The following is a 24,111-nucleotide window of genomic DNA, read 5'->3' on the forward strand; positions in this document are numbered from 1 at the left end:
GGAGCGGAACCTGCCGAGTCGGAGATAAAGCACTGGCTCCTCCGCGAGCGGCCGGGAGGCCCCGTGGATGGGCGCTCGACGTCACCCGAGGCGGGAGAAGTAGGCCCGCCCACCGCGGCCGCCAGCCGCGATCTTAATTCTGTACTTGGCAGCGTCTCCACCTCCGAGCAGAAGCCGAGTTGTGGGGCCCCTCAGGGAAGGAAAAGGGGGGTCGGGGCAGGGTCCCCCCGGCTGCACCCTCCGACTCCTGTAGCCCCTGTCCCTGATCAGCGCATTGGAAGTCAGGCCTGCAGTTCACCTCCTACAGGCCTACAACTTGATATTGGCATTACAGTTTTTTGCAGCGGCTAATTACCTACAGTTCAATCTTTGACCCACTGTTCATTTTCCAACAAGGTCTGTTCCACTTGGGGCGCCTGGGTGGTTCAGTCGGTTAAGCGTCTGCCTTCAGCTCAGGTCAGGGTCCCAGGGTCCTGAAACCAAGCCCCTGTCCTGCTCCCTGCTCAGCAGGCAGTCTGCTTCTCCTCTGGCCCCCCCTCCCCGTCCCTCGTCCCTCCTCCCCTTGCTCCTGCTTTCTCTCGCTCTCTCAAATAAATTTTAAAAAATAAATGTTTCACTGGGCTGCTCGGCTTGTATAATATTCTGCTAGATTCCATGCATTTGCTATATGCCTTACCTAGTAGGCCACTCCTCGCCCTATCTGAAGCCTATACTTTAAGGGCCAACTCAGTTCTTCACTCCTAAAAGCCCTCCCCATTCTCTGCTTCCATACAATTTATTTGTAAGAACTTAGGTTTTGGATTCCAATCAGGGTTCTGCCACTGACAAGTGTTGTGAGCGTTAGCATGTCATCACAGCTGTTTGAAATTCAATCTCATCTGTAAAATGGGGATAATAGTACCTATCTCCTAGGGTGGCTAACATCAAGGGGATGAATGTAAAGCACTTAGCATCATGCCTGGCTCATAAAAAAAATCATAAATCATAGCTGTTTTCAATTAACATCGGACAGTGTTGTTATTTTTGTTTTCAGATGAAGCATGCTTTTCTAACTGGATTGTATACTCATTCAGTCTTTGAGGGGCGCCTGGGTGCCTCAGTCAGTTAGGGGCTGAGACTGACTCTAGGTTTCTGCTCCAGTGGTGATCTCAGGGTGGTGATGAGGGACCAAAAGTCTAGCTGAAGACAAACCACAATCTGACACCCTGCAAACCACCACCCCCTCCCAGGTGGGATACGCCTGGCTTCCTCCAGGAAGCTCCCAATTGTCTTAATGCCTTGCTACAGGGAAAAATAACCTTCACTTGTCAATGGCAAGGCCTCCAATATCTTGTCCTCTTTAGCATATGAAAGTTCTTTTGAAAACCTCCCCTTTTCTTTACCTTCCCCAACTCCGGAAGTATACAATCAGCCATACCTCACAACCCTCCTGCTGTGTCTGGAACAGTGTTGAACATATAGTTGTAACTCAGTGTCAAATGAATGAAAGAAAATCAGTCTTGCTAACTGGGTCCCCTTAACCGAATTCACTTTATAAATTCCATACCATAAATCTATGTCACTCAACTAAAGCACCAAACCCTTTATCATCTCACATACTTTTTTCTTACTCTTGGCTCCTAAATAATGTAGCAATCCATGTGATGTGCCTGCATGCAGAATTTGCAATGGTCTAGGGGTAAATAAAATTAGACAATAAGTTATGACCATTAAGTCTCTTTTGGAATCAGAATATGCACTCTTATTAGAGCTCATATACTCTGCATCAAAAAGCTGGGATCATTGCTTCATTACTGTTTTTGTTCACCCTGAATGCTTCTTCAAGAATGTATTTTGCAACCAGAGTGGGAAATAACTGATAACCTTTGCTCATTACCTGGCATTTCCATTCAGTATAGAAACATTTTCAGTTTATCTCATTCTTAGTGAATTCTTCTATCCAACGTACACCACTGTTGGTGTATAGCTAGCCCACATTCTTAAGCTTTGGTCTATGCTTTAATAAATATTATCAAATAAACTATATTTTTTTCCATAAGCTTGAAATTCAAGGATAAAACCAAGAATGAAAGCTACTACTTTTTAGCTTTTAAATTTCCATGCAAATTTTGGCCCATAAGCTGTGCTATATAAAAATCAGACTCCTATCTTAGTGGCCTATGTCCCTAAGATACAAAACTTCCGTATCTTGGTTTCCATATCCATGAAGCCTTTCTCTGGCTGTGATCCAATAGAAACCTGTCTCCAAGTCATTTCTCAAATATTTGTCAAGAATCAGATATGGGGGGCACCTGGGTGGCTCAGTGGTTGAGCGTCTGCCTTTGGCTTAGGTCATGATCCCAGGGTCCTGGGATAGAGTCCCATGTCAGGCTCCCCGCAGGGAACCTGCTCCTCCCTCTGCCTATGCCTCTGCCTCTCTGTCTCTCGTGTATAAATAAATAAAACCTTAAAAAAAAGATTCAGATATGGAACATGATGGGATATGTTATTGTTTCTGATACCGATTCATGATCTTTGTAAACATGAAAGCCCAAAACTGGACTCCAGGGTAGTACCACCCACATAAGACTCCTCTGACCTCATCCAGAGGGTCTGCCTCATTGTCCTGCCACAGGGGTTTAGGCCAATGAAGTTTTCCCAGAAAGCCACAAGTCTGTGTCTAAGGTAGAAATCATCCAGTGTTTCTTCTGGAAGGCTCAAATTTTTTACTCTAAATAAAAGCATTCCATCTCTGATACAAAGGAGATGGTCCATTCTGAATGAATTTTCTGAAAAGAACCAATTTGCCAAATTTTGTTATTTCTATGACAAATCTTTGTGGACCAGAGACCATTTCATTGCAATATTTTAAAGAATGTACAATTTGTCTCTGTTCCAGATTCCTGTAGCTGGTTTGAGACTAAGAAGTAAAGAGTGGAGATACCAGGAAATGTAAGATTTCTTCTCAGTGAAGAATCTATAGATACATTTAAAAGAACATGTTCTGGAAGAATGTATTCAATTTTGTGTGCCCCAACATTTTGATGCTGTACCTAGAAAAAAGAAAAAGAATCTACTGACAAGAATTCTGCCCATTAAAGATTATGTTTTTATGTCCATCTGGTCTTTCCTTCTTCCTGTCCTTCAGACTCTAACAGCATCAGTTGGAGCTGAGGCAGAGACAAACTGAATAGTCCTTAAAATGGAGAAATGGAGAAAAAATGATTACACACTTGTCCATTCAGTAAATTGTTCATTCAGTAAATTAGCCCTTTGCCAAAATGGCCTTCAAACTAATCTGCTTTCTAGGTGACCTCATTAGATACAACCCAGTATCCCAAATGAAGCCATTTCACCATTTTTGCTGAGAACAGTCCTGATGCTGCTCACTGAAGCTCAGAGTTACTCTGTGGGATTAATGATTTCAGTGTGTTTTGGGGAAAAACTTCTCAAATGTTCTGAGAAAATTCTTCGTCAAATACTGGTCACTGCTGTGATGCTCCTTGCCTCCTCATACTAGCATTTCTGTCTCCTTCAGTGGAGTCTCAGATTGTGAGACCAATTGCTTTTTTAAAGAGTTCATTTCTTTATTCATGAGAGACACAGAGAGAGAGGCGCAGAGACACAGGCAGAGAGAGAAGCAGGCTCCATGCAGGGAGCCTGATGTGGGACTCGGTATGGGGACTCCAGGATCACACTCTGGGCTGAAAGCAGGTGCTAAACCGCTGAGCCACCCATGGATCCCCTGTGAGACCAATTTTAAACTCAAAGAAGGATGCTTCTCAGGAACATTCTCTCTGTCCCGCCCCTTATCTGCGAGAAGTAAAAAAAACAGACAAGAGAATTTGGCTTAAGGACCACAGCCCTCAAAAAAAAAAAAAAAAAAAAGGGACCGGAGCCCAGACACAAAACACAATAGGAAAAATGAGAGGGCATGGACAGGATCTAAACAACACTGGACACTGTGCATCCTTTGGGGTACACTTTGATTACATCATCTCCAGGTGTCTTGGTCTCTGAGATCTCATACCCAAATCTCAAGTATCTCACCACCTTCCTCATCAATTTAATCCTCAAGATCTCTGAGGCAGCTGAGCATCACAGCTCAGAGACCTCTTACAGAATCAAGGCCAGCTTCCCCAAGTTGGGCCTCCCCCATAATAATCAGCTCCCCCAGAAAGTCCTAATCCTTTCCTGAGGACACAGAGACATGGAGGGGGGAATGCAAATGTGGGGCTGTGTAGGCCAATGGCAACATGTGTTAATAAAGAGGGAATCTTGGAAGAGTGTAAGGGGAAAATGAGGAAGAGATCTCAGAAACTGATCTCTTGAGGAGGCACCTTGCTCTAGCCTCACAGTCAGTGTGTCTGCTGTCTGTCAGATGTCACCATCACATTCATCTTAATCAGGCCACTCCCATGCCACGCCCCCAGGGAAAGATCACAGGCGCCTTTTCAGTGAAAACTTTCAAACTCAAAGGACTGAACTACAAATTTATTTTGGTGATTTGAACATTTTTGTTGATTTTTAACATAAATACAAGAAAATTAAATAAATCAGAAGAAATATTGCAAAGGCAAATCAGCACTCACAGAGGTGTATTATATTATTACTGTGGTTAGTCGGGGATACAACATTCACTTGAAATATATGCAAGGGAACCATCGTGAAAGACCTAACTACAGGGTTTTGCAAGGTTCCTATTCAGGACACACTTGAGGCATTGCTCAGGCAGCAATAGGTGGGAAGCAAGATAAACCCTTTACAACTAGGAGCAGTCAGGGTTTGATACATATGGCAACAATAGCATTGCAGGATAGTTCCCAACAGCTGCTCCCCCTTGTCACTACACATTCTTCAAGACTTGACACCTTTTAAAAAATAATTATAGCTCTGGCTGGGCCAGAGTGTACCAGTCATAGAAACTAATGTACTATGCAGTTGCTCTTTAAAGAACAGCAATATGATTTTTTTTAACCTCATATACATCTCCTTTAAAAATGAATCCTACTCTATTCCCCTTTTCTGAAAGGCTCTGGGGATCTGAGAAGTGGCAGTGTATGTATCTTGTCCACATTCACAATTTTCTTGACAGATGGTCTAGATTACAGTTCTATCCCTCTCCGGGGCCAAGGTACTTAGTTAATCATCTTGGTGCAGATTTCATAATCTGGTGATCAGGGATGAGGTCAGGAGAGGGGTATTGGTATTGGATGCTGTGCGTGGTTGTACACATGGTGCCCTGCATGAGGGTGTACCCAAGTGATGAACGGAGCTAAAATATGGCCCCCACTTTGTCTGCCAAACCATAAGCCCTCGGGGCCGTGTCTGCCCAGTGGGGGGCACCTCTTTCCAACTCGCTCAAGGCCCCATATGAGCTCACTGTGGCACTGTCTGCTTACATTTCTCCAGTCTGGCTGGCATCGTTATTTCTTGATTTCAGTGAAGCATCTATATTTCACATCCCATATAATCTCCAAAAGGAGCTGTAGAATTCACTGAACCAGCAAGGATTTTCTGAATTATCACATTAGATGCAATAACACAACCACGATTCCACAAAGAAATCAATTTACACAGTAGAAAATAAATACAAAAAATGTAGAAGGCATCTGACATGTGCGTCACTAAAATTTAGCTTATTTACAACAAAGGCAGGCACAACTAAACTCACCAACAGGCTGAAGTCAACAGTTACCTTATAGGACGTAATCAAATATGACTTAGCCTCTTTAAAATGTGGCTAGAAGTGAACTACTTTGATTTTTAAATGAGACTTATTCTTACTGTGTTGTTTAAACCCAATCTACTTTTTAAATGAAGGATAAAAAAACCAAATGGCAAATGTCTAAAAACCATGTATAATGTCTTGGTTTCCTCTTCTATTAACCATTGCCCTCAATCAGCATAGGCTCCTCCAGAGGTTGCTGAGTATAAAATTAGTTGATTTTCATACATCTCACATTGTGTAAAAGGTAAAATTGGACATTTTCACACTGTCAAGCATCATGCTTTGATTTTTAGAAAAAAGGAATCACATTTGCTCAATAAAGTGTAAGCTTCCTCGCTTTGAAGTCCTTCTGAGAGCGATACGGCTTTTACCATGGCAGGAATCTTCTTTCTCATTAAACATGTGCTGCTTTCCAGTGAAATCATGAAGGCACACATCTCCATTCTGAACAATGAAAGAAACACCATTCTTCTCGGTAGAAGCATTCCCTGTATAAGGAAAGACAAACTTGGTGTCATGGAGTATCCACAGAAAGAAATCAAATAAATCAACAGTTAAACATCATTTTATTCTGAAGTAGGTTCACGCAGTACATGTTTTTTAATATAGTTATGATATATTGTCATGTTTTACTTTTCATTCCTTCCCTAATGCTGCTCAAAGTAAGCAAAACAAACTGGAGAATGCACCAGAAACCAGTTCTCTATGGCAAATTTTTTAATGAAATGATCAAAATATGAAGCAAAGCAATATATTTGATTTGAAAAGGCCCACTTCCTAACTCTAGTTGATTGTATTATCGAGTAGCAGCTTATGTGTAGTATAACCCAATATAATATTCTGGTCTCCCCAAAAAGATTAAGCTTAACAGAGATCCCCAATATGTTCCCTTACCAGGTTTTTGGTTCCTTAAGAATCCTATAAAATAAAACTTTGTACCAGACAAACCCAGAGCAACAACAGTCATGGCCAAGAAAAAAACGTCTCCAGTAGACTAAATCGGCCCCTCTGACTAAATCAGGACAGGAATGACACCCACAAGGAAACCACCAATTACAACCTCAGAGTCCAGGCCAGGTGGAGCTGGGCATTCTAGAGACATCGAAGTTTGGACCTAGGCCTTCCACACCACAAACAGGCCCTGAACTGTGTGTATGCCAGTAGGACGGAGCCACAGCTGCTGAGACCCTCTGGCTACTTGGCGCCATCCTCCTGGCCATCATACCACTGGAAGGCAATCTAGAATGCTGACTAACAGGGTGCCTGGGTGGCGTCATCGATTGAGTGACCAACTCTCGGTTTTGACTCTCAGTTCTCGACCCATGATCTCAGAGTCATGAGATGGGGCCCTGTGTCAGGCTCCACACTCAGTGCAGAGCTGGCTTGAGATTCTCTCTCCCTCTCTCTGTCCCTCCCACTTATGCACACTTCCTCTCTGTTTAAAACAAATCTTTAAAAAAGAAAGCTGAATAATAAGCCCATTTTTTCAGTTGATGCTATAATCATAGGAATAATGATTAACAGTACTGAGAACATTATAAGTACTATCTCATTTATTATACTACTTGTTTATTATCCCCATTTCACAGACGATGAAACTAAGTTTTCAGAAATCAAGTGCTTTGTACAAAGTTATGCAGCTCAGAACTGATGGAGTCAATATGTGATATTTCTTTCAGACTGTGAGTTTGTGGCCCCATGAGCCAAGTGAGATGGCTGCTGGCACCCAAGCCTCCAAGGCATAACCAAATATGTAGCGTTCCCACCAACTAGGTGATGGATATGGTTAACACAGCCCAAATAGGGCATATGACTGAGACAGCTGTCCTGATTTAGACATTTTGGTTTGAGGACATTTTGGTGCAGGGACAATTTGACCTGGTATAATAAACCACTAAACTTCCAGCTTCTTTATTGGAATTGCCTAGCCCATCCCTCATCCATCCCAGATCCTAAGTGTGCAGCCTGAGGAGTTGGGGATGTCTATCTGATGAGCATGTATTAAAAATTTGGCCATTTGGGTGGCCGAAAATGTACCCCCACCCTCACTGTCGGCCATCAAAATCAGCTATGTCAAATCAGCCATGTCAAACAGCTGTGCAAAATGTTGCTTCAAAAAAGAAAAGTGTTGCTTCAGTCAAATATGATTCCCCAAAGCATGGCAACACAGGCTAGGCAAGGGAGGCTTCATCTCTGAGTTGTTTCTAGAATATGGAAAAATCTGGCTTTAAGAGCTCCAAACACTTCTGTCCAAGCCAACAGGCTTTCTGATATGTTGTGATTCTGAGGATTCACAGTGGCTTACCTCACACCTCTGATTTCACTGCTTTCAGTTTGCTTTCTCATGTTAACTTCTCAACCAGTCTTGATTGCTACTACCTCTACTCTGTTTCCTTACATTGAGTGATTCTTGATAGAGCCATTTGTCCTAGAACCCAGAGCTCTTATCCTGGCATCTACGGTAAGGAGCTAAAGCCAGATAGGTGTTTCTCATCTTCTACAGCAATGGTTCTCAGTGAAGGGGAGGTGGGTGATTTTAGCCCTCAGGGGACATTTCACAATGTCTAAAGACAATTTTTGGTTGTTACAACTGGGGGCAAAGTGGGTAGATGCTACTGATATCTAGTTGGTGGAAACTAGGGATGTTGCTAAATGTCCCCAACTGCACAGGACAGCTACCCCACCCCACCACAAAGAATAGCCTAGCTCCAAGTGTCAATTGTGCCGAGGTTGAGAAACTTCGATTTGGAGGCATTCTATTGTATTTTTACATTCTGTATAAACCAGCAGGACCTTCCATCTTTAGGAGGTTGGAAAACTATTTGACAGGTATATGAACCTTCTCACAAATTTATTTGAATTCATCATGAAAATAACCAATATCCTAAAATGACGAATAAAGGCAAATTCTCCAGGGAAGGAGAAAGTAGAGGAGCAGAAATGTAAGCTTTTATGAAAATGCAAAAGATGTATTAAGAAGCCAAAGAACAATGAAACACATAAGCTTTTATGAGTAATGGACAGCCCAATTGTATGAAAGAAAGAAAATGTAATGGATGTTTTAGCTGGAAATGTCAGAATTAGCATAAGAAGGCGCTGCAGCAATAATCTGTTCACCTATTGGTGACATATATGGTCACCAGTAATGGTCACAATTCATCTTGGCAGTATTTAACATACTAATGGGGATCTGGGCACTGCCACAAGGCAGCCATGCTATGGAAAAGAATGAACAAACATGACAAACAAAAAATAGAAAGGTTTAAAAGTATTGAAAATATGTATGATTGTAGATGTATTAAAAAATCAATATGGTCTTAACTATTTTAGGTTCTGCTTGCACAGCAGGAGGACAGCACTAAGGTGTTTGGGCAGTACTTAAATCAGGGTTGGCAACGTGAACACTTTTAGGTCATCATTAAGTTCCATCGTGAAAAAGCTAAATCTTAAAAAAAAAGTTCTGTTATTTGCTCTAAAATGAATAAATTTGGATTAATAAGCTTTCTCTTCTATAAGGGAGCCACATTTTGATCCACTAGTCATATGTAATTTTTCCCCTTTGTTTAGCAAAAATGTGATGAAAGGATAAAACTACTTTAGTACAATAAACACTGGCTTGAGAAGTGCTATGTTGAGAAATACGTACCATTCCCGCTTGCAAGGCCTGAGCAATCGCTATTCACCAGCAGCGTGGTGGAGTGCGTGGAATTACTGTTTGACTGTAAGGAATTTGAAGAGCTGGACACTCCTTGGTTTACAGTCTGCTTCTTTAAACCATTAGTAGCAGTTTTACTCCAGTCTACAGCAGAATAAGCATTTCAGAAAAACAGGGCGGAATGTTGAAGCTCAATGCAAGAGACAGATCACAGTGGAACTCGTTCTGGCAACTGATCTCGCTTCCAGATCCCACTTCCACTTCTTACAAAAGAAGTCACACATTTCACACGTTGGTGCGAGAAAATGTATTTTCATTTAACACCACATATATTTTGTCCTTTAAAGGAACACCGGGTTAAAAGTAACCTATATTCTCTTGGATTAAAGGCCATGCTCGTTTGATTGTGTCTATAAATGCCCACTGAGTTAGGCAGTACTCCAGAGCCAAGGGCTGTCTTAACAAGAACAAGACAACTGTGTTGTGGTGACTGGTGGTTCTTAAATGACTTTAAACGACTGAACTATAATATAGGTACTGCCATTTTCTGAGTGAAGATCTCAGGCAACCAGATCTTTGCCATACTGCAAAGGCTGTATTCAGGGGTGGTATTCATGGAAGAGGAATTAATGTTTTCAAACAGTACTTCATTTTTCTTATTTTCTTGAAAATCAGCAATTTGCTCTACAACTCAGCAGGGCACACCTGAAAATAACTTCAAAATAACGAAAGGTATGCTGAAACTTATATACAAAGTCTGGCCCAGTAACAAATAGCAGCAGACAATCAGGACCTATGGTAAAAAGGTTGAGCCAAGACTTTTTAAAATAAGAATTAATGTTTTATTAAAGAATTCTAGGATTTTAAAATTGTTTTTATTTTAATTACAATTAGTTAACAGTGTACTATGAGTATCAGGTGTGCACCATAGGGATTCAGTACGTCCACACAACACCTGGTGCTCATCACAGCACGTGCCCTCCATAATCCCGGCATCTCTTTCACCCCTACCCCTACCCCTCAGGTCAAGACAAGACTCAACAGGTCATGAAGGCAAATATGAAAAATTATTCCAGGCTAATGGAAAACCTTAGCTCAAAAGGAAAGAAATTCTAAAATCTCATTCTTGTTTCATTTAAACAGCAATGAGCCCGTTAATCCTCTTGGCTCACAAAGTTCCCAGATATGAGCAATTATTTTTTATTTCACTAGGTTCCCCCCCCCTAACATTTACAATTGGGATCCATTCACTGATTCACCAATTTCCAGATCGGACAGCCCTTTGGCATTGATTGCTTTAGATCTTAACTTTGTGTCTTTCCCTCAAGATTTAAAGAGGAGAAAAAGGTAACTCTTTACCAGAATTTTCAGCCAGCCGTAACTTTCCACAACAAAGATACCGTCTCCATTGCTTTCTGACGTTCTCTTTTGCTACACAGTAAAAGACGAATATGAAAAAACCTACAGAGGAAAGAAAAACAAATCCGTAACATAGTTCCAAACTAAGACCTGAATGTCATGAGCTTCCTTTGCACAAAAGATAAAATCTTTGGCAGCTATAGGCAAAGGTAAATTTTGCAAATTGAAAAAAAAATCTAAAGTCCTACGAAAGTTGGCTATTGAAAGGCACCCTGAAGGGACTCTCTTTGTAAGATTAAAAAAAAAAAACATAAAAGGATTGATAACTCCCTATTTCCAAAATTAAACTGTCTCTCCTCTCACTTCCCATCCTTGGCACTCCCTATCTTTGGAAGTACAAGCCATCCACTCAGGATGCCAGCTCAGATCTAGACTCCTACTTTCCCACCCTTCCATATATTTATGATCCATTTTCATGTTCTGTCAAGTGCCACATCCTCTTCTGTCTCAGATTCCTGGCTCCTCCTCTCCAGCCCACGGCAGAGTCCCTTGCCTGGGCCCTTCCCTCTTCCTCCCAAGCCTGGTACCCCGCAGTGATGTCCTTGCCTGCCTTCCAGCCTCCCTCTAATCTGTTCGAGAAAATTCTCCACGAATAGAGTAACACACAGACCTGAGGAGGCACTTGGGTTCTGCCTCCCACCCACGGTCTTCCTGGTCGTGCAGCACAGGGCTCTTCAAGGCGTTTGCCAATAACTATTTGCTGAATGAATGAATTTCTGAATTCTCCCTCTCCCGAAACCCCAATGGATCTACTTTAAAATCTTCCTTTTAAATATTAGGTTTGCTTCTAGTACAGTACAATGTCCTAAACACTGCTCTCTTGACTACTATACACCTTTGTTTATTTGCCACCCTTGGGTAGCCCCCCTTGGTTGCATACGGGGAGAAACAACAAGTATGCAGGAGATCAAAATGGGCCTAAGTCCCAAATCAGAACCTAAACCCATCTTTCCTTTAATCAACCCTAAAGCCCTGAGAATTAGGCATTAGTTCCCTTTTATAGATGAAATAGAGCATTCCTTTCATCTATTCATATTCTAATGAGAATACATTCTGGGGAAATGAAGGCAGAGAGGCAGGTTTGGTTTCCACAATAAATATATGAGGATAGGTACCTTGCTTTTGTGTTTGTGATTACTGTGATTTAGGCATATTATTTTTTTCTCTTTTAGCATGCTATTATGGCAAATAAAACTTTTCTACTTAATGCTATGTAGTATTAACACCTGGATATACCACATCAGGAACTGATACATTGTTAAGTTAAAATTAACAAGGGCGCCTGGATGGCTCAGTTGGTTAAGCATCGACTCTTGATTTCAGCTCAGGCCTTGATCTCAGGGTTGTGAGATGGAGCCTGCATCGGGCTCCACTTCTCTTCTCTCTCATCCCCTGCACCCCTACCTACTCTCAAATAATAAATCAATAAATCTCTAAATAAATAAAATCTTTTTTAAAAAAACTTAACAAACTGCATGTGACCAGCAAGCGTATTGACTGGCTTCCTCCAAATAAGAACGGAGAGCTAAAATTCAGTCTCAGGTTAGGATTTCTTTGAAAACCAGCAAAATGATGCTGACAAAATGTTTTTTTTCTTTGAAAACCAGCAAAATGATGCCTGACAGAACTATGGGAGGACTCTAGGGGAGCCGAAAGCAACAGGAAGAAAAAGATGAAAACAAGCAGAATGAATTAAAAAGGGAGGCATCCCAACAAAGGATTTGAAATAAAAGGAAACCAAGGGACATGAATTATCGTTCACCCACTTAGCATTTAATGTCAAAGTACTTCCAATACAAATTAATTGCAGCTGACAAGTCTTTTATAACGCTGATCTTTAGTAATTTGCTTTTCTAAACAACATAACTTGATGGGCTGCGAAATGACTGCAGCTAGGCTTGGAGAACAAATGGAAAACAGTGAAGAGGCCGCAGAGAGCCCGCCCCCGCCCCGCCCCCATCCCACGGGTTTGCCCAGCACAGTAACTTCTCGGGGTGAGCCGCTGGGCCAGGCTGTGGCCACTTGGCTGTTTGTTGACTTCACATTTACCATCGTCTTCACATCAAACAGACCTAGAAGGTGGGCGTGGCCAGACATCACAGGGACGTTTATGGTTAGGTTCACTTTTCAGTATGCACGTTCTACCTCAGTAAGATTTACAACCAAAAAGAGGGGCAGGGAACCAAGTGAAGGAAGACTGACTCCCATAATGAGCTCCTTCCTGGCAGGTCCCCTTCAATATGTTCTCTCTGAGGAGACAATATGGATAAGGAGGAAAAAAGCACCCATTTCTTCCAAGGCTTTCAAAGGTGAATTGGGTTGTCAACAAGTAAGTCTGAAGCTACAAAACAGGCCACTTTGCAGATACTCTAACTTCCAGACATTTTTAGTTCCACTGGGATCATTGGTCCATGGATCGTGCTGTAGAGCTTACCTTGCAATGTGTTAAAGATTGCAAAGAGATACATGAAAGTGACGTTAACTGGTCCCCAGGCAAAGAAGGCAAAACCCCAAGTAATGCCCAGTAAAAATGTAAGGCCGGCAACGCTCCTGAGGTCTTGAATACTGGTTTTCCGCTGGGCTCCCAGTTGTTTCTTCTTTTTAATTCGACAGAGCTGAACCAGGACCACAATGAACATGCTGACATTCAGCAAAAAGATCACACAGAAATATCCCACAACTGTAATATAGAATACAGCATTGCTGTTGATCCAGCAACTGGAATGTGGGGGGAAAACAATGGGGAAAATATTACAGTGCTGAAATATGGTTCAAAATGATACAATGAATCTATATCGTTTTACTGAAACATTTCCTAAAAGTACAAGAGATATAAAAAAAGATAAAACCAGCTGTTCTCCAATACCCACTTAAGGTTCTAAGGGGAGAAAAAAACCTAAGAGTTTATTTTAGGACACTTGGTGATTAGAAGTACTTTAAAAATATTCCTTGAAAACAATCAGGACTTTAAAAAAAAGAAGGAAAGAAAGAAAACAAAACATTCAGGATTTTATCCCCTTAAAATCCTATCTATGAGTCTTTACTAATATAATGTAGCTGGCATTTCATGTTTATTAGACACTTAAAAAATATTTTCAAAATACCTCCAATTACTTTTTTTAATACTTAAGTAGTTGTGTGATGGAGCACCTGGGTGGCTCGGTGTGAGCATCTGCTTTTGTCTCAAGTCGTGATACCAGGGTCCTGGGATCGAGTCCTGCATCAGGCTCCCCACAGGGAGCCTGCTTCTCCCTCTGCCTATGTCTCTGCCTCTCTCTCTCTCTGTCTTTCATGAATAAATACATGTATAAATCTTTAACAAGAAAAGTAATAGCGTGGCATTTCCAACTAGCTTATCTCATTACATACATAATTGCGAAGACTGCTGTAAATGTGACTGGATTTTATTAGGATGAGAGTCAGAGTCGATATGCTGATTACATACTCCACTTTGTTGGATTATTCTGTTTTCCAGTTCACTTAACATTCCCTCAGGGGCTTTGTACTCACAAGTCATCGGGTGAGCCATTGGGGAATTTCCCATAGGATCCAAGGCCATAGTTATTCGGGGATATAGCCAGGACGATGGTCACAACCACAGCGGGTACCCCTGGAAGATGGGAAACATCAGTCACACAGAGCTCTAATAACCAAGGTCGGTGAGAAGAAAGACTAGAGATTACATTCTATTTTCTTCTGGGAGCAAACTGCTGAGCTGTTCACCAAACCCAGTTTCTCTTTCTTCTTGGCACACGGCTGGACTTCTCCCAGCCTGCTTTGCAGCTAGGTGTGTGTGGGCACAAAACTAGGTCTTGGTCAATGGGATATGGACAGAATTGATTTGCTCTACCTTTAGCTGGTCCCATAAAAACTTTCTATGAGATCCTCTGCTCTTTTTTCTCCCAAATTCAGGGCAACTTTAGAAATCCAGTCTTGAGACCACAGACCTCTACACTCCTGCTAACTGGACTGTGCATGAGAAATTATCTTCTCCTGAGATTTTTGTCGCCTACAGCAGCTAGAGTTACCCTTAATTTATACACATCTGGAATGGAATTTTGAGGCTCAGGTGGCAGGCAAAGTGAAGGACTCCCAAAATGTAAACCAAATAATCAACATATTAGGATTATCAGCAACTCCTAGCAAATCTTTCATTATGAACCCCAAATCCTCAACTGATTAGCTGGAAGCCACTGATGGATTGAGGAGCAGACCTGGTTGATCTAGGGGTGTTGACTGCCATTATACTGGCTCTCTCAAGGGCCTACTGGCACTTCCACTAAAAAGCACAATGACAAGGCTCTTCCCAGGTCAAAATGGCGTCCGGCTGGGAAGGAGTCCCTCTCATCCCCCACCATGCCATCACCCCTCACCCCACTCCATGTGGGCATCTCACACCCTGAGCACACAGACCCGCCTCACATCCATCTCAAGGCTCTGGTAAATAAAAAACAATTCCTCCTCATAGCTGGGGTACCTGGTACAATCTAAAATAATATTTTGTTTAATTCTTTTTTTCTTTGTACCTTACAGAGACACATATGATGGTTTCCTAAGTGAAATACTTTCCTAAAAATAAAATATGAGGGTTGTGGAGCTTGTCCAGGACAAAGAATGTGACCTTGGGTATTCCAGAAAGACAGAATCCATGCTCAATGTCAGAAGCAATGATTTATTTTTTCTAGGAAGAAGTGACTCATCTTTCTGGAAAGGTGTTCTGTTATTCTTGACAAAGATATAATGACAGGTGGGGTGACAGGGGTGGTAAAGGGTCTGCAGTACTATTGTGTAGGGAATATCTGAGGGAATATTTAGCCTGAAAAAGAGGATAGGGAAGGATGGCGGCTGTAATTCAGAGGGAAATATACACATGAGAAATCAGAAAGCCAGGCTGGGCTGTTCTCAAATTGAGTGAATTGGGTAAATCAATGTCATCATTTTGAGCTGGTTTCTTTCCCTGGTGCTAGCAATAACTGCCTTGTGCTAACCTCATTGGCTTGTCTTTCATGGGGTTACTTATGTGAAAATACACTGAAAAAGGGTGTTTATCTTAATGTTATATATTACTTGTAGATTATCTAAAGGGCTCTCTGGCAGAGAGGTGTTAGCTTATTATTTTTTTAACTTAGAGAGCAAAAACAATACCACTGGGTAAGTGCCACCAGAGAGCTAAGTGAACTTAATGGGAAATCAGAACTGCAGGGCTTTAGAACATGGTTATTGGCTGCCTTGTAAGGTATTAAAAACGAGACAACAGGCCTAAAATTGAGTCACTTATGCGAAGCCCCAGGTCATGAAACTGAGACTTGACTTAATTACAATTTCAGCTCTCCCAGAAATGGAATCTTAAACCAGTCAATCAGGAATCACATTATTAGCACTAGTTAGGTAATCTGCCTGATAGACTCCTCTGTTGAGTCCCCTAAAGGAGAATAACCTTGCAATAAGGAACCCACTATTTTGCCTAGTGTAACTTGCTTATTCCTGTTCCCTTCCACCTATAAACATCTCTCATTTTGTTTTTTTTATTAAATATTTTTATTTATTTATTCATGAGAGAGAGGCAGAGACACAGGCAGAGGGAGAAGCAGGCTCCATGCAGGGAGCCCAATGTGGGACTCGATCCCAGGTCTCCAGGATCTGGCTCTGGGCTGAAGGCTGCACTAGACTGCTGAGCCATCCAGGCTGCCCAACATCTCTCATTTTGTACAGCTCCTTTCTATCTGTGAGACTGGATGTTGCTGATTCATGAATCACTGAATAGAGCCAATAAGGTCTTTAAAATTTAGTCAGTTGAGTGCTCGCTTCAGCAGCACATATACTAAAATTTAGTCCATTGAATTTTGTTTTTTTTTTAACAAAGATAATGAGCTCCCTAATAGTAGAAGTGTTCAAGCAGAGGTTAGATTATCTCAGCCAAAGCTAAGTTCAGTCAAGTTGATGGGGCTCCTACATTTGGTGGAGAGTTGAATGCAGGAACCTTCATGTGTGATGTCTCAGACTTTGTGACATGTGTGGTGTCTAAGACTTTGTGACCCACCACCAACAGGTGACATGATCTGAAAATTGTGTCAGTGAGGCAATGAAGTCACAACAGGGTTCACCTGTATGTTCATCTCACTCTGCTATTCTTAGCCCAGTGTTGAGTGTGTGTATGATATCTGAGAGATCTAGAACCAGTGAGGCTAGTTGGGAGGTCAGGGATGGAAAGCTTGGCCTCATTATCACCAAGCTCACATCTTCAATTTACTGAGCACCTTCTGTGTGCCAGCCCTAAGTCTAGTTATTGCAGATACAGAGAATATTCATAGCCCTAACCTCAAAGAGTTTAATGTTCATAACCAATATACAGGTATTCTAGAAAGAGACTAGACATGGTTGGGGTGCCTGGGTGGTGCAGGCGGTTAAGCATCCACCTCTTGGTGTTGGCTTAGGTTGTGATTTCAGGGTTGAGATCGAGTCCCCCACACCCCCGATTCGGGGTCTGCACTCAACACGGAGTCTGCTTAAGATTCTCTCTCCCTCTGCCCACCCCTATAAAATAAATAAATAAATCTTTAAAAAAAGAGAAACTGGACAAGGGTAAGGACAATATAGCTGTTTTAGAAACCTGCCAAGTATGACCTGCTTTATCATCATCTCTATCTGATTAAAGACCAAAATACTGGAGAAAAAGCTTTGGAGAAAGCCTAGGCCATGTGCAAGCAAGATTATACATACCCCAACCAACAATGCAGAATTTAAGGATGTATTTCCGGATATAAGTATTAAACACTTTCACGAGGGCCAGATACATATGAAATGCTTCCAGGCCCATCCATGTGAATGAGACCAACAGAAAATAATGCAGAAATACAGCCACTGAGATGCAGAGGCCTCGCATGTTATACAGGGCTATCCAAGAATCCAGGAGGAATACCACGTTCAGCAGGAGAAGAGCTGCACACAGTTGGATGAGGATTTTCGAAGGGTAATCCCTCCGAACCTTTCTAAAAGGAAAGGACAAGAAAAGAATTAGCATCACATTCTGACAACCCTTATGTGAGCATATCTAAGAAATTTATTGTTATTCTTTGGTAAATGTCTATATGCATAAATTTCTTCTCTGTGTGCACCAGGGGCAGGCATTAAAATCAACAACCATAACAACAACAAAGGAAAAATCAAAGCAGAATATCCTCTGTCATAACAATATGGAAAATTTATATTTGCATTTCTGTGGAACTTTTTATATGCTGACGGCTGACTCACCCTTTTGAATAATTTGTAGTGGAATCGATGGAGCACCCACCCTCATTTCTCCCAAACTACTTCTAGGAGCACTGCTGTTGCTTCTCATACAATAGGCTCCTATATTCAGATCTTCAACACAGAGCTGGTCCCATATTATGTTATTAGTTAAAATGAGATCATGGAAAGAAGAGTTTAAACTATAGCTAAGTGAAACATGCAGAGGAAATTAGGGCTCATTGATGACATGTGCAAGTCTACATGTGTGAGATTAGACCTGGTGAAATCATTCTGAGTAATGGCTGGCCTGATGGTAATTTAGTCTCATTAATCCTACTTCCAAAGGTCAACTAGAAGATCTGTAGTGACAGCTAAACTCTGAGTTTGGCACTGCAAGGAAATTTGTGCATTTCCCGATCAGTGTCCAAAATCTAAACCCCAGACCTTACATACTGTTTGATTTACTTAATGTAATAAAAGTGCCTATATTGCTTTATTTCCAACAGAATTTATTGGAATCCCTCCCACTCCCCAAAGTGCCCCCTCAGGTAAGCCAAGAAGGAGATGCTATCATTTAGAATGTCATTCTTGCTGCACTTGTGGAATATTTATCTTTTTCAGTGAGGCTTTACACCTTTTCTTCATCCTCATCCCCATACCTGCTATTGTTTTTAATCTTTTGTGTTTGCTCTGTGTAACTTCGAAACTTAGTAACTTAAGCATAGCTCATTTGCTGTACGTGAAGCCATGGTCTAAATCAGATTATAAGCTCTTAGCTTTCAAGGTCCTGCGTTGATCTTTCATTTCACATTTAATGTCAGCTAGGTAGCAGGCATCATTCTAGGGTAAAAAGATGATTAAGACACAAAAAGTCCCATGAAGTTTTGCACATAGGTGGCACCATTATATGGTATGTAGCATAAGGTAGGCCAAGGAGCACACTTAGTTAATACATTTTGGCAACAGAGGTGAGTATAGCATCCTATAATCCAAGTTTCCAGTGTGGATACTCACTCAAAGGCTAAGTAGGTGACCAGAGTAACCGAAAGAAAAATTGATGAAAGCCCACAACCAATATATGTGATAAACGTCAAAGCCATCATCTGAGCAGGTGGCAAGGATGTTCGAGATAGGTCCTGGAAAATAAAATACTGCTTTCAAGACCAAGTATTTTAAATAAATAAAAGAGCTATGATTTACATTTATTGAATGTTCTAAGTGCCCAACCATGGCTCATTCAACAAACATACGAGGTAGACACAATTATTATCATCAAGTCAAAATATGAAAGGGAAGGTTAACCAGAGAGGTTAAATAATTTGCCCAAGGTCACTTCAGTATGAAATGGAGGAGCTGGGATCCAAATTCTGGTCTGGCTGACTCTAAAGCTCATGTCCATGATCAGTACAGATGATTTCATTTGGCTTCCCATCTTTAACAAAGCAGCCATCTGATCACCAGCATCCTCTGTCAGTATTGGGAAGAGTATCTGTCCTATCAGCAAGGCCTTGGCATTATGATGCACTGGAAAAGCACTGGGCTAGGAGCCTAAAGAGCTGAATTTGGCTTCAGACTCTTCTATTTCTTAGTTCTATGACTGTGGACAATGGCCTAACAAGTCTTTTTTTTTTTTTTTTTTTTTGGCCTAACAAGTCTTAATTCTAACTTCTTTTTTTTTAATTCTAACTTCTTAAAATGACAATAGTAACACCCCATTCCACCTATCTTGTAGGACTGTTGAAGAGACTACATAAGATAACTTATGACAGAGCATCTTATGAAAACTTTAAAGTACAAAGTAAACAATTTTTCTTACACATTTTAATCTGAATTCCGTAGGCCATGCTATTTAAAAGAGGAAAACTTATGTATAAAAATACACTGGGGATAAAAAAACTTCCATGTTCAAGTATTTTCTTTCAACTACATTTGCTCATTGGAAGAGTAATTTCATTGATCTCTAACTTTGCCACAATATCACACCTGCTAATCAGTCATCTATCACATTAGACATCATGGTGTGACATCCAGCTACCCTTCAGACCCAGAATCTAAAGCCAGGTAGTGTGGGGTTATTACCAGCAAGACACCAAAGCTTGTAAGGTGGCTGCAGGTACAGATGGTTTCATTCAGCTTCCTGTCTTTAACAGAGCAGCCGTCTGGAGACCAGCCTCCTCTGCCACCTGTGGGTATTAGAAAGAGTATCTGTCCTATCAGCAAGGCCATGGCATCAATGATTGCCCCTTTCTCCTCTGTCCTCCTCCTCCCTCTGCCCCTGCCCCTGCCCCTGCCCACTCAGGACTGAAAAAAGGTACGACCAGAACCTACCATTTCTGCCCAAGTCCCAAAATACACATCTCACTGTTAAGTCTTCCTGCAGCGGAAAGATAAGTGACAAATAATTAATTTATTGAAATGAAGAAACTGATAAGCAATCAGAAAAAAAATATGAAATTTTTTATTTCAGAATATCACGATTTTTGGAGAATTCTTATTTTATTCTAGTCCCTAGAAGCAAGCGAGTCTCATATAGGTCAGCATTTCTTAATCTCAGCAATTGTGCATAGGAATCACCTTGAGGCTTTGCTAAAATGCGCATTCTGATTCAGGGGGTCAGCGTGGGGCCTAAGAGTCGGCATTTCTATCAAGCTCCCAGATGATGCTGAAGGTACAGGTCTGCAGGCCACATATGAGTAGTAAAGTCATAGATAATGCTCAGTCTTAACTGAAATGAGAGATGTCTTCTCTTTGGGGGTGAGAATCAGACCTGTAGCCACAGACCTAAATGCACTAAAATTGGGGGATTGATGATAGCTGGCTTTTGCATTGCACTTTGTTAGAAATTAGATGGTCAGTTATTAGGCATGCTAAGATCCCACAGACAATATGATCCTAGTCTCACACACTGCCTTAACTGAATTTGGGATTCGACTGGATATCCTTTCCTCAGGCCAAGTCTGACAGTTGTGCTTTGTGCAAGTGTATCCGGTCATGAATAGACCAGACAGGTCTCTCCCACCTGGCTCGGGTTGATGTGCTTTAATGTAATCGTCACGTTTCTTGTCAAGTTCTTAACAGTCAGGTTTGCAACACTGGACGATATGACGTAGCTGATCAGAGAGAAGTTCTCCAGGGAAGGGTCCTAGCACACCAAAGAATCAACAAGATGGCAAGGGTAAAAATGAGATGTCATCAGAGAACTTTAGAGCTGGAAGGGACCCCAAAGACCATTAAGTCCACACCGTTGATTTTATAATCTAGGTGAGAAATCAAGAGTCACAAAGTGACTTTCCCAAGGACCACAATTTGAAACAGAGCTTACTCTACTACACAGTGCTTTAAATACAGACTTAAATTTCACAAACTGACACAACAGGACCCTCATGAACTGTAAAGGGAATAGAACATTATGCTACTTACACTGTGTATTCTTGAGCAAGTTAACCTTTCTGCACTTCCTTGCCCTCATCTGTAAAATTGGGACAATAGCTGAATAGTTTCTCCCTCATAAGATTGTAGAGATTAGAGTTAACATTCCTAAGTGCTTAGTAGAGTGCTCAGCAATTGGTAAATGCTATATATAAATGTCCATTATTGTTATTTATCATTACCAGCATCACTAGGTCCTGTTTAAAAACAGGGGCACCTGGGTGGCTCAGTGGTTGAGCGTCTGCCTTCGGATCAGGTCGGGATTCCGGGGTCCTGGGGTCGGGCTCCCTGCAAGGAGCCTGCTTCTCCCTCTGCCTGTGTCTCTCCCCCTCTCTCTGTGTGTCTCTTATGAATAAATAAGTAAAATTTTTAAAAATTAAAAAAAAAAAACTGCAGGGGAACCTGGGTGGTACAATTGGTTCAGCATCCAAGCCTTGGTTTCAGCTCAGGCCATGATCGTGAGGTCGTGAGATGGAGCCCCATGTTGGGCTCTGTCCTTATCGGGGAGTCTGCTTAGAGTTTCTCTCTCTCTCTCCCTCTGCCCCTCCACACTACTCTCTCCCAAATAAATAAATTAAAAAAAATAAATAAATCTTTCAAATAAATACATAAAAATAAACTGCAAAAATTATAAATAAATAAAAACAAACTGCAGCTTTCATGTGAAAAAAAACAAACGAAACCGCCCCACTCCAAAATAAAACTTAAACAAAAAGCAGTGCTAATTAACTTTACCTGAAACAGGGCAGGTGTTTCAAAGAAGTTGAACTGAACCCTGGAAGCAAGCTCCACATCATTAGCTGGTAAATTACTCATCAGTGATGAAGGCAGAGTAATAATTCCGATACTGTTCTCAGGAGCCTGAGTTTCCAGAGAAACCTGAAAATCAAGGAAAAGATAATAAAAATGCCTGGGGCTAGTATAATGAAGAGATGGAAAACACAAGAACTAATTAAGATGGAGGATCCTGTAAAAGCATTTATTTGTGGCACCTCTATAAAATCGGTTCTTATTTCTCTGATGCTATGAAATTGGAAAGGATGTATAATAGGGAGATGCAGCCTCAGAGCAGGAAAGGGAACATTTTAAAGCTACACAGAAACTATCAGAAAGTGTAGGATGCTATATGTCAATTATAGCTCAACAAAACTGGGGGCAGGGGGAGGTGCAGGGCAACTGCAGACACCAACCCGGCCACCTGTTAGGGCAAAGTCTTCATAGAACCACATGCACTAAACCTATAAAGGGAAGACTATAAAAATTAAATTAAAAGGCAAGAAAGGCATGATTTGGTCTGATTTGGGCATTTCCAGCCCCTAATCCCTCTAATAGGTGGATAGAAAACACTAGAAGCAGGATTGATACACCACTACTGACAGCAACGCAGTCGAAACACTTGTTAAAATGTTGCAATGCCTTGATAAGTAGCTGATGTCCCCACTGTCTTGCAACTGCCTAGAACCCTCCATTGGACACTTCTCCCCACCTGAGCCCCCTACTTCCCCACAAAACTTCTACAATCTAGCTGCTAGAGGGTTAACACTGGGCACAAGGACCTCTCAGATCTTGCTCCCGCTAAGATCAATGTCCTGTTTCTGATTTTGTGGTGCCTCACTGTTCTAGATGTTAAATATTTTGAGTATCACCCTTGACTATAAGCAGTACCTGCCTCCATCATGAAGTACATGGAGACTACAATCATATACAAGGAAAGGTTTTTACCACAATAGATTAGGATGTACCTGAAGATTTGCTGGGTCTTGGGCAGCAAAGGTAGTTGTGTCGAAATTACTAGCATTGACTCTGATCACGGCCAGAGCCAAAGAAGGGGAGGTTAGAGTTATGGTCTTGGTTGAAAAATTCAGTTGTAAACCGATGTCATCCACTATTTTTAGCAATCTGTAAAGATAAGTGGTAGCTCAAATTCAGCACTCTCACTTCTCCATTCTAAGCAGAATATGCAGTAGCAATTGAGCCAGTCATCATGAACCTCTTACGTGGAAGAAAAACACTTGGCTATAATTAATCCTGATAAGAAGTATCGTTATCATTAGAGGGTCCCCTCTCCCGACCACATCAGTTTGCTAAGTCATACCTTTGGGCCAGAGGAGCCAGCAAGGCAGGTGGAGAATGAAGGAGTTTACTGACATGATTTATCATTTCTCCCGCGAAGTTAGGCTCCAAGCTGCCCAAGGATAGAGCCTTCTCCATTTGGGACACTTGGTTCTCAAGATCAGAATCACTGATGCTGCTGGTATGAACAATTTCTATAACAGAGAGCAAAATAATTTTATGAACACATAATGGAAAAACCACTAATAAAGAAACACAACATAAGACTCTATGACCTGGCCAACCTACTCTTGGGTATTTGCCCCAGGGAAATGAAAACACGTCTCAAGAAAACTTGTTTGTGAATGTTTATAGACGCCCTTTTCGTAATAGTCCCAAACTGGAAACAACCCAAATGTCTATCAACTGAAGAATGGATAAACAAACTGTGATCCATCTATATAATGGACTATTTATTACTCAGTAATTAATAGGAGCCGCTGATACCTGCAACAACATAGATGGATCTCCAATTCTCCAATGTATTATGTTAACTGAAAGAAGCCAGTCTCAAAAGGCTGCATATGATTCTCTTCAGATGACATTTTAGAAAAAT

The 24,111-nt window shown here is 41.4% G+C and overlaps 1 protein-coding gene across 4 annotated transcripts in view; it reads right to left on the reverse strand.

Moving 5' to 3' along the window:
- Positions 1 to 4,452: 4,452 nt before the first annotated feature.
- ADGRG2 (adhesion G protein-coupled receptor G2) overlaps positions 4,453 to 24,111 on the reverse strand; it is a 127,240-nt gene continuing 107,581 nt past the window's right edge. For all 4 annotated transcript variants that reach the window (XM_025997488.2, XM_072745030.1, XM_072745029.1 and 1 more), the window contains 13 exons: positions 23,539 to 23,710; positions 23,186 to 23,342; positions 22,179 to 22,322; positions 21,034 to 21,156; positions 20,343 to 20,388; positions 20,094 to 20,197; positions 19,029 to 19,150; positions 17,505 to 17,773; positions 14,295 to 14,394; positions 13,219 to 13,502; positions 10,725 to 10,826; positions 9,357 to 9,509; positions 4,453 to 6,198 (listed from right to left, as the gene is read on the reverse strand). In XM_025997488.2, the coding sequence (XP_025853273.1) occupies positions 6,014 to 6,198; positions 9,357 to 9,509; positions 10,725 to 10,826; positions 13,219 to 13,502; positions 14,295 to 14,394; positions 17,505 to 17,773; positions 19,029 to 19,150; positions 20,094 to 20,197; positions 20,343 to 20,388; positions 21,034 to 21,156; positions 22,179 to 22,322; positions 23,186 to 23,342; positions 23,539 to 23,710 (1,961 nt within the window). In that variant the 3' untranslated portion in view covers positions 4,453 to 6,013. The remainder of the gene's footprint in view (positions 6,199 to 9,356; positions 9,510 to 10,724; positions 10,827 to 13,218; positions 13,503 to 14,294; positions 14,395 to 17,504; positions 17,774 to 19,028; positions 19,151 to 20,093; positions 20,198 to 20,342; positions 20,389 to 21,033; positions 21,157 to 22,178; positions 22,323 to 23,185; positions 23,343 to 23,538; positions 23,711 to 24,111) is intronic.

This window comes from Vulpes vulpes, chromosome X (assembly GCF_048418805.1).
Source record: "Vulpes vulpes isolate BD-2025 chromosome X, VulVul3, whole genome shotgun sequence".
Taxonomy (NCBI): domain Eukaryota; kingdom Metazoa; phylum Chordata; class Mammalia; order Carnivora; family Canidae; genus Vulpes; species Vulpes vulpes.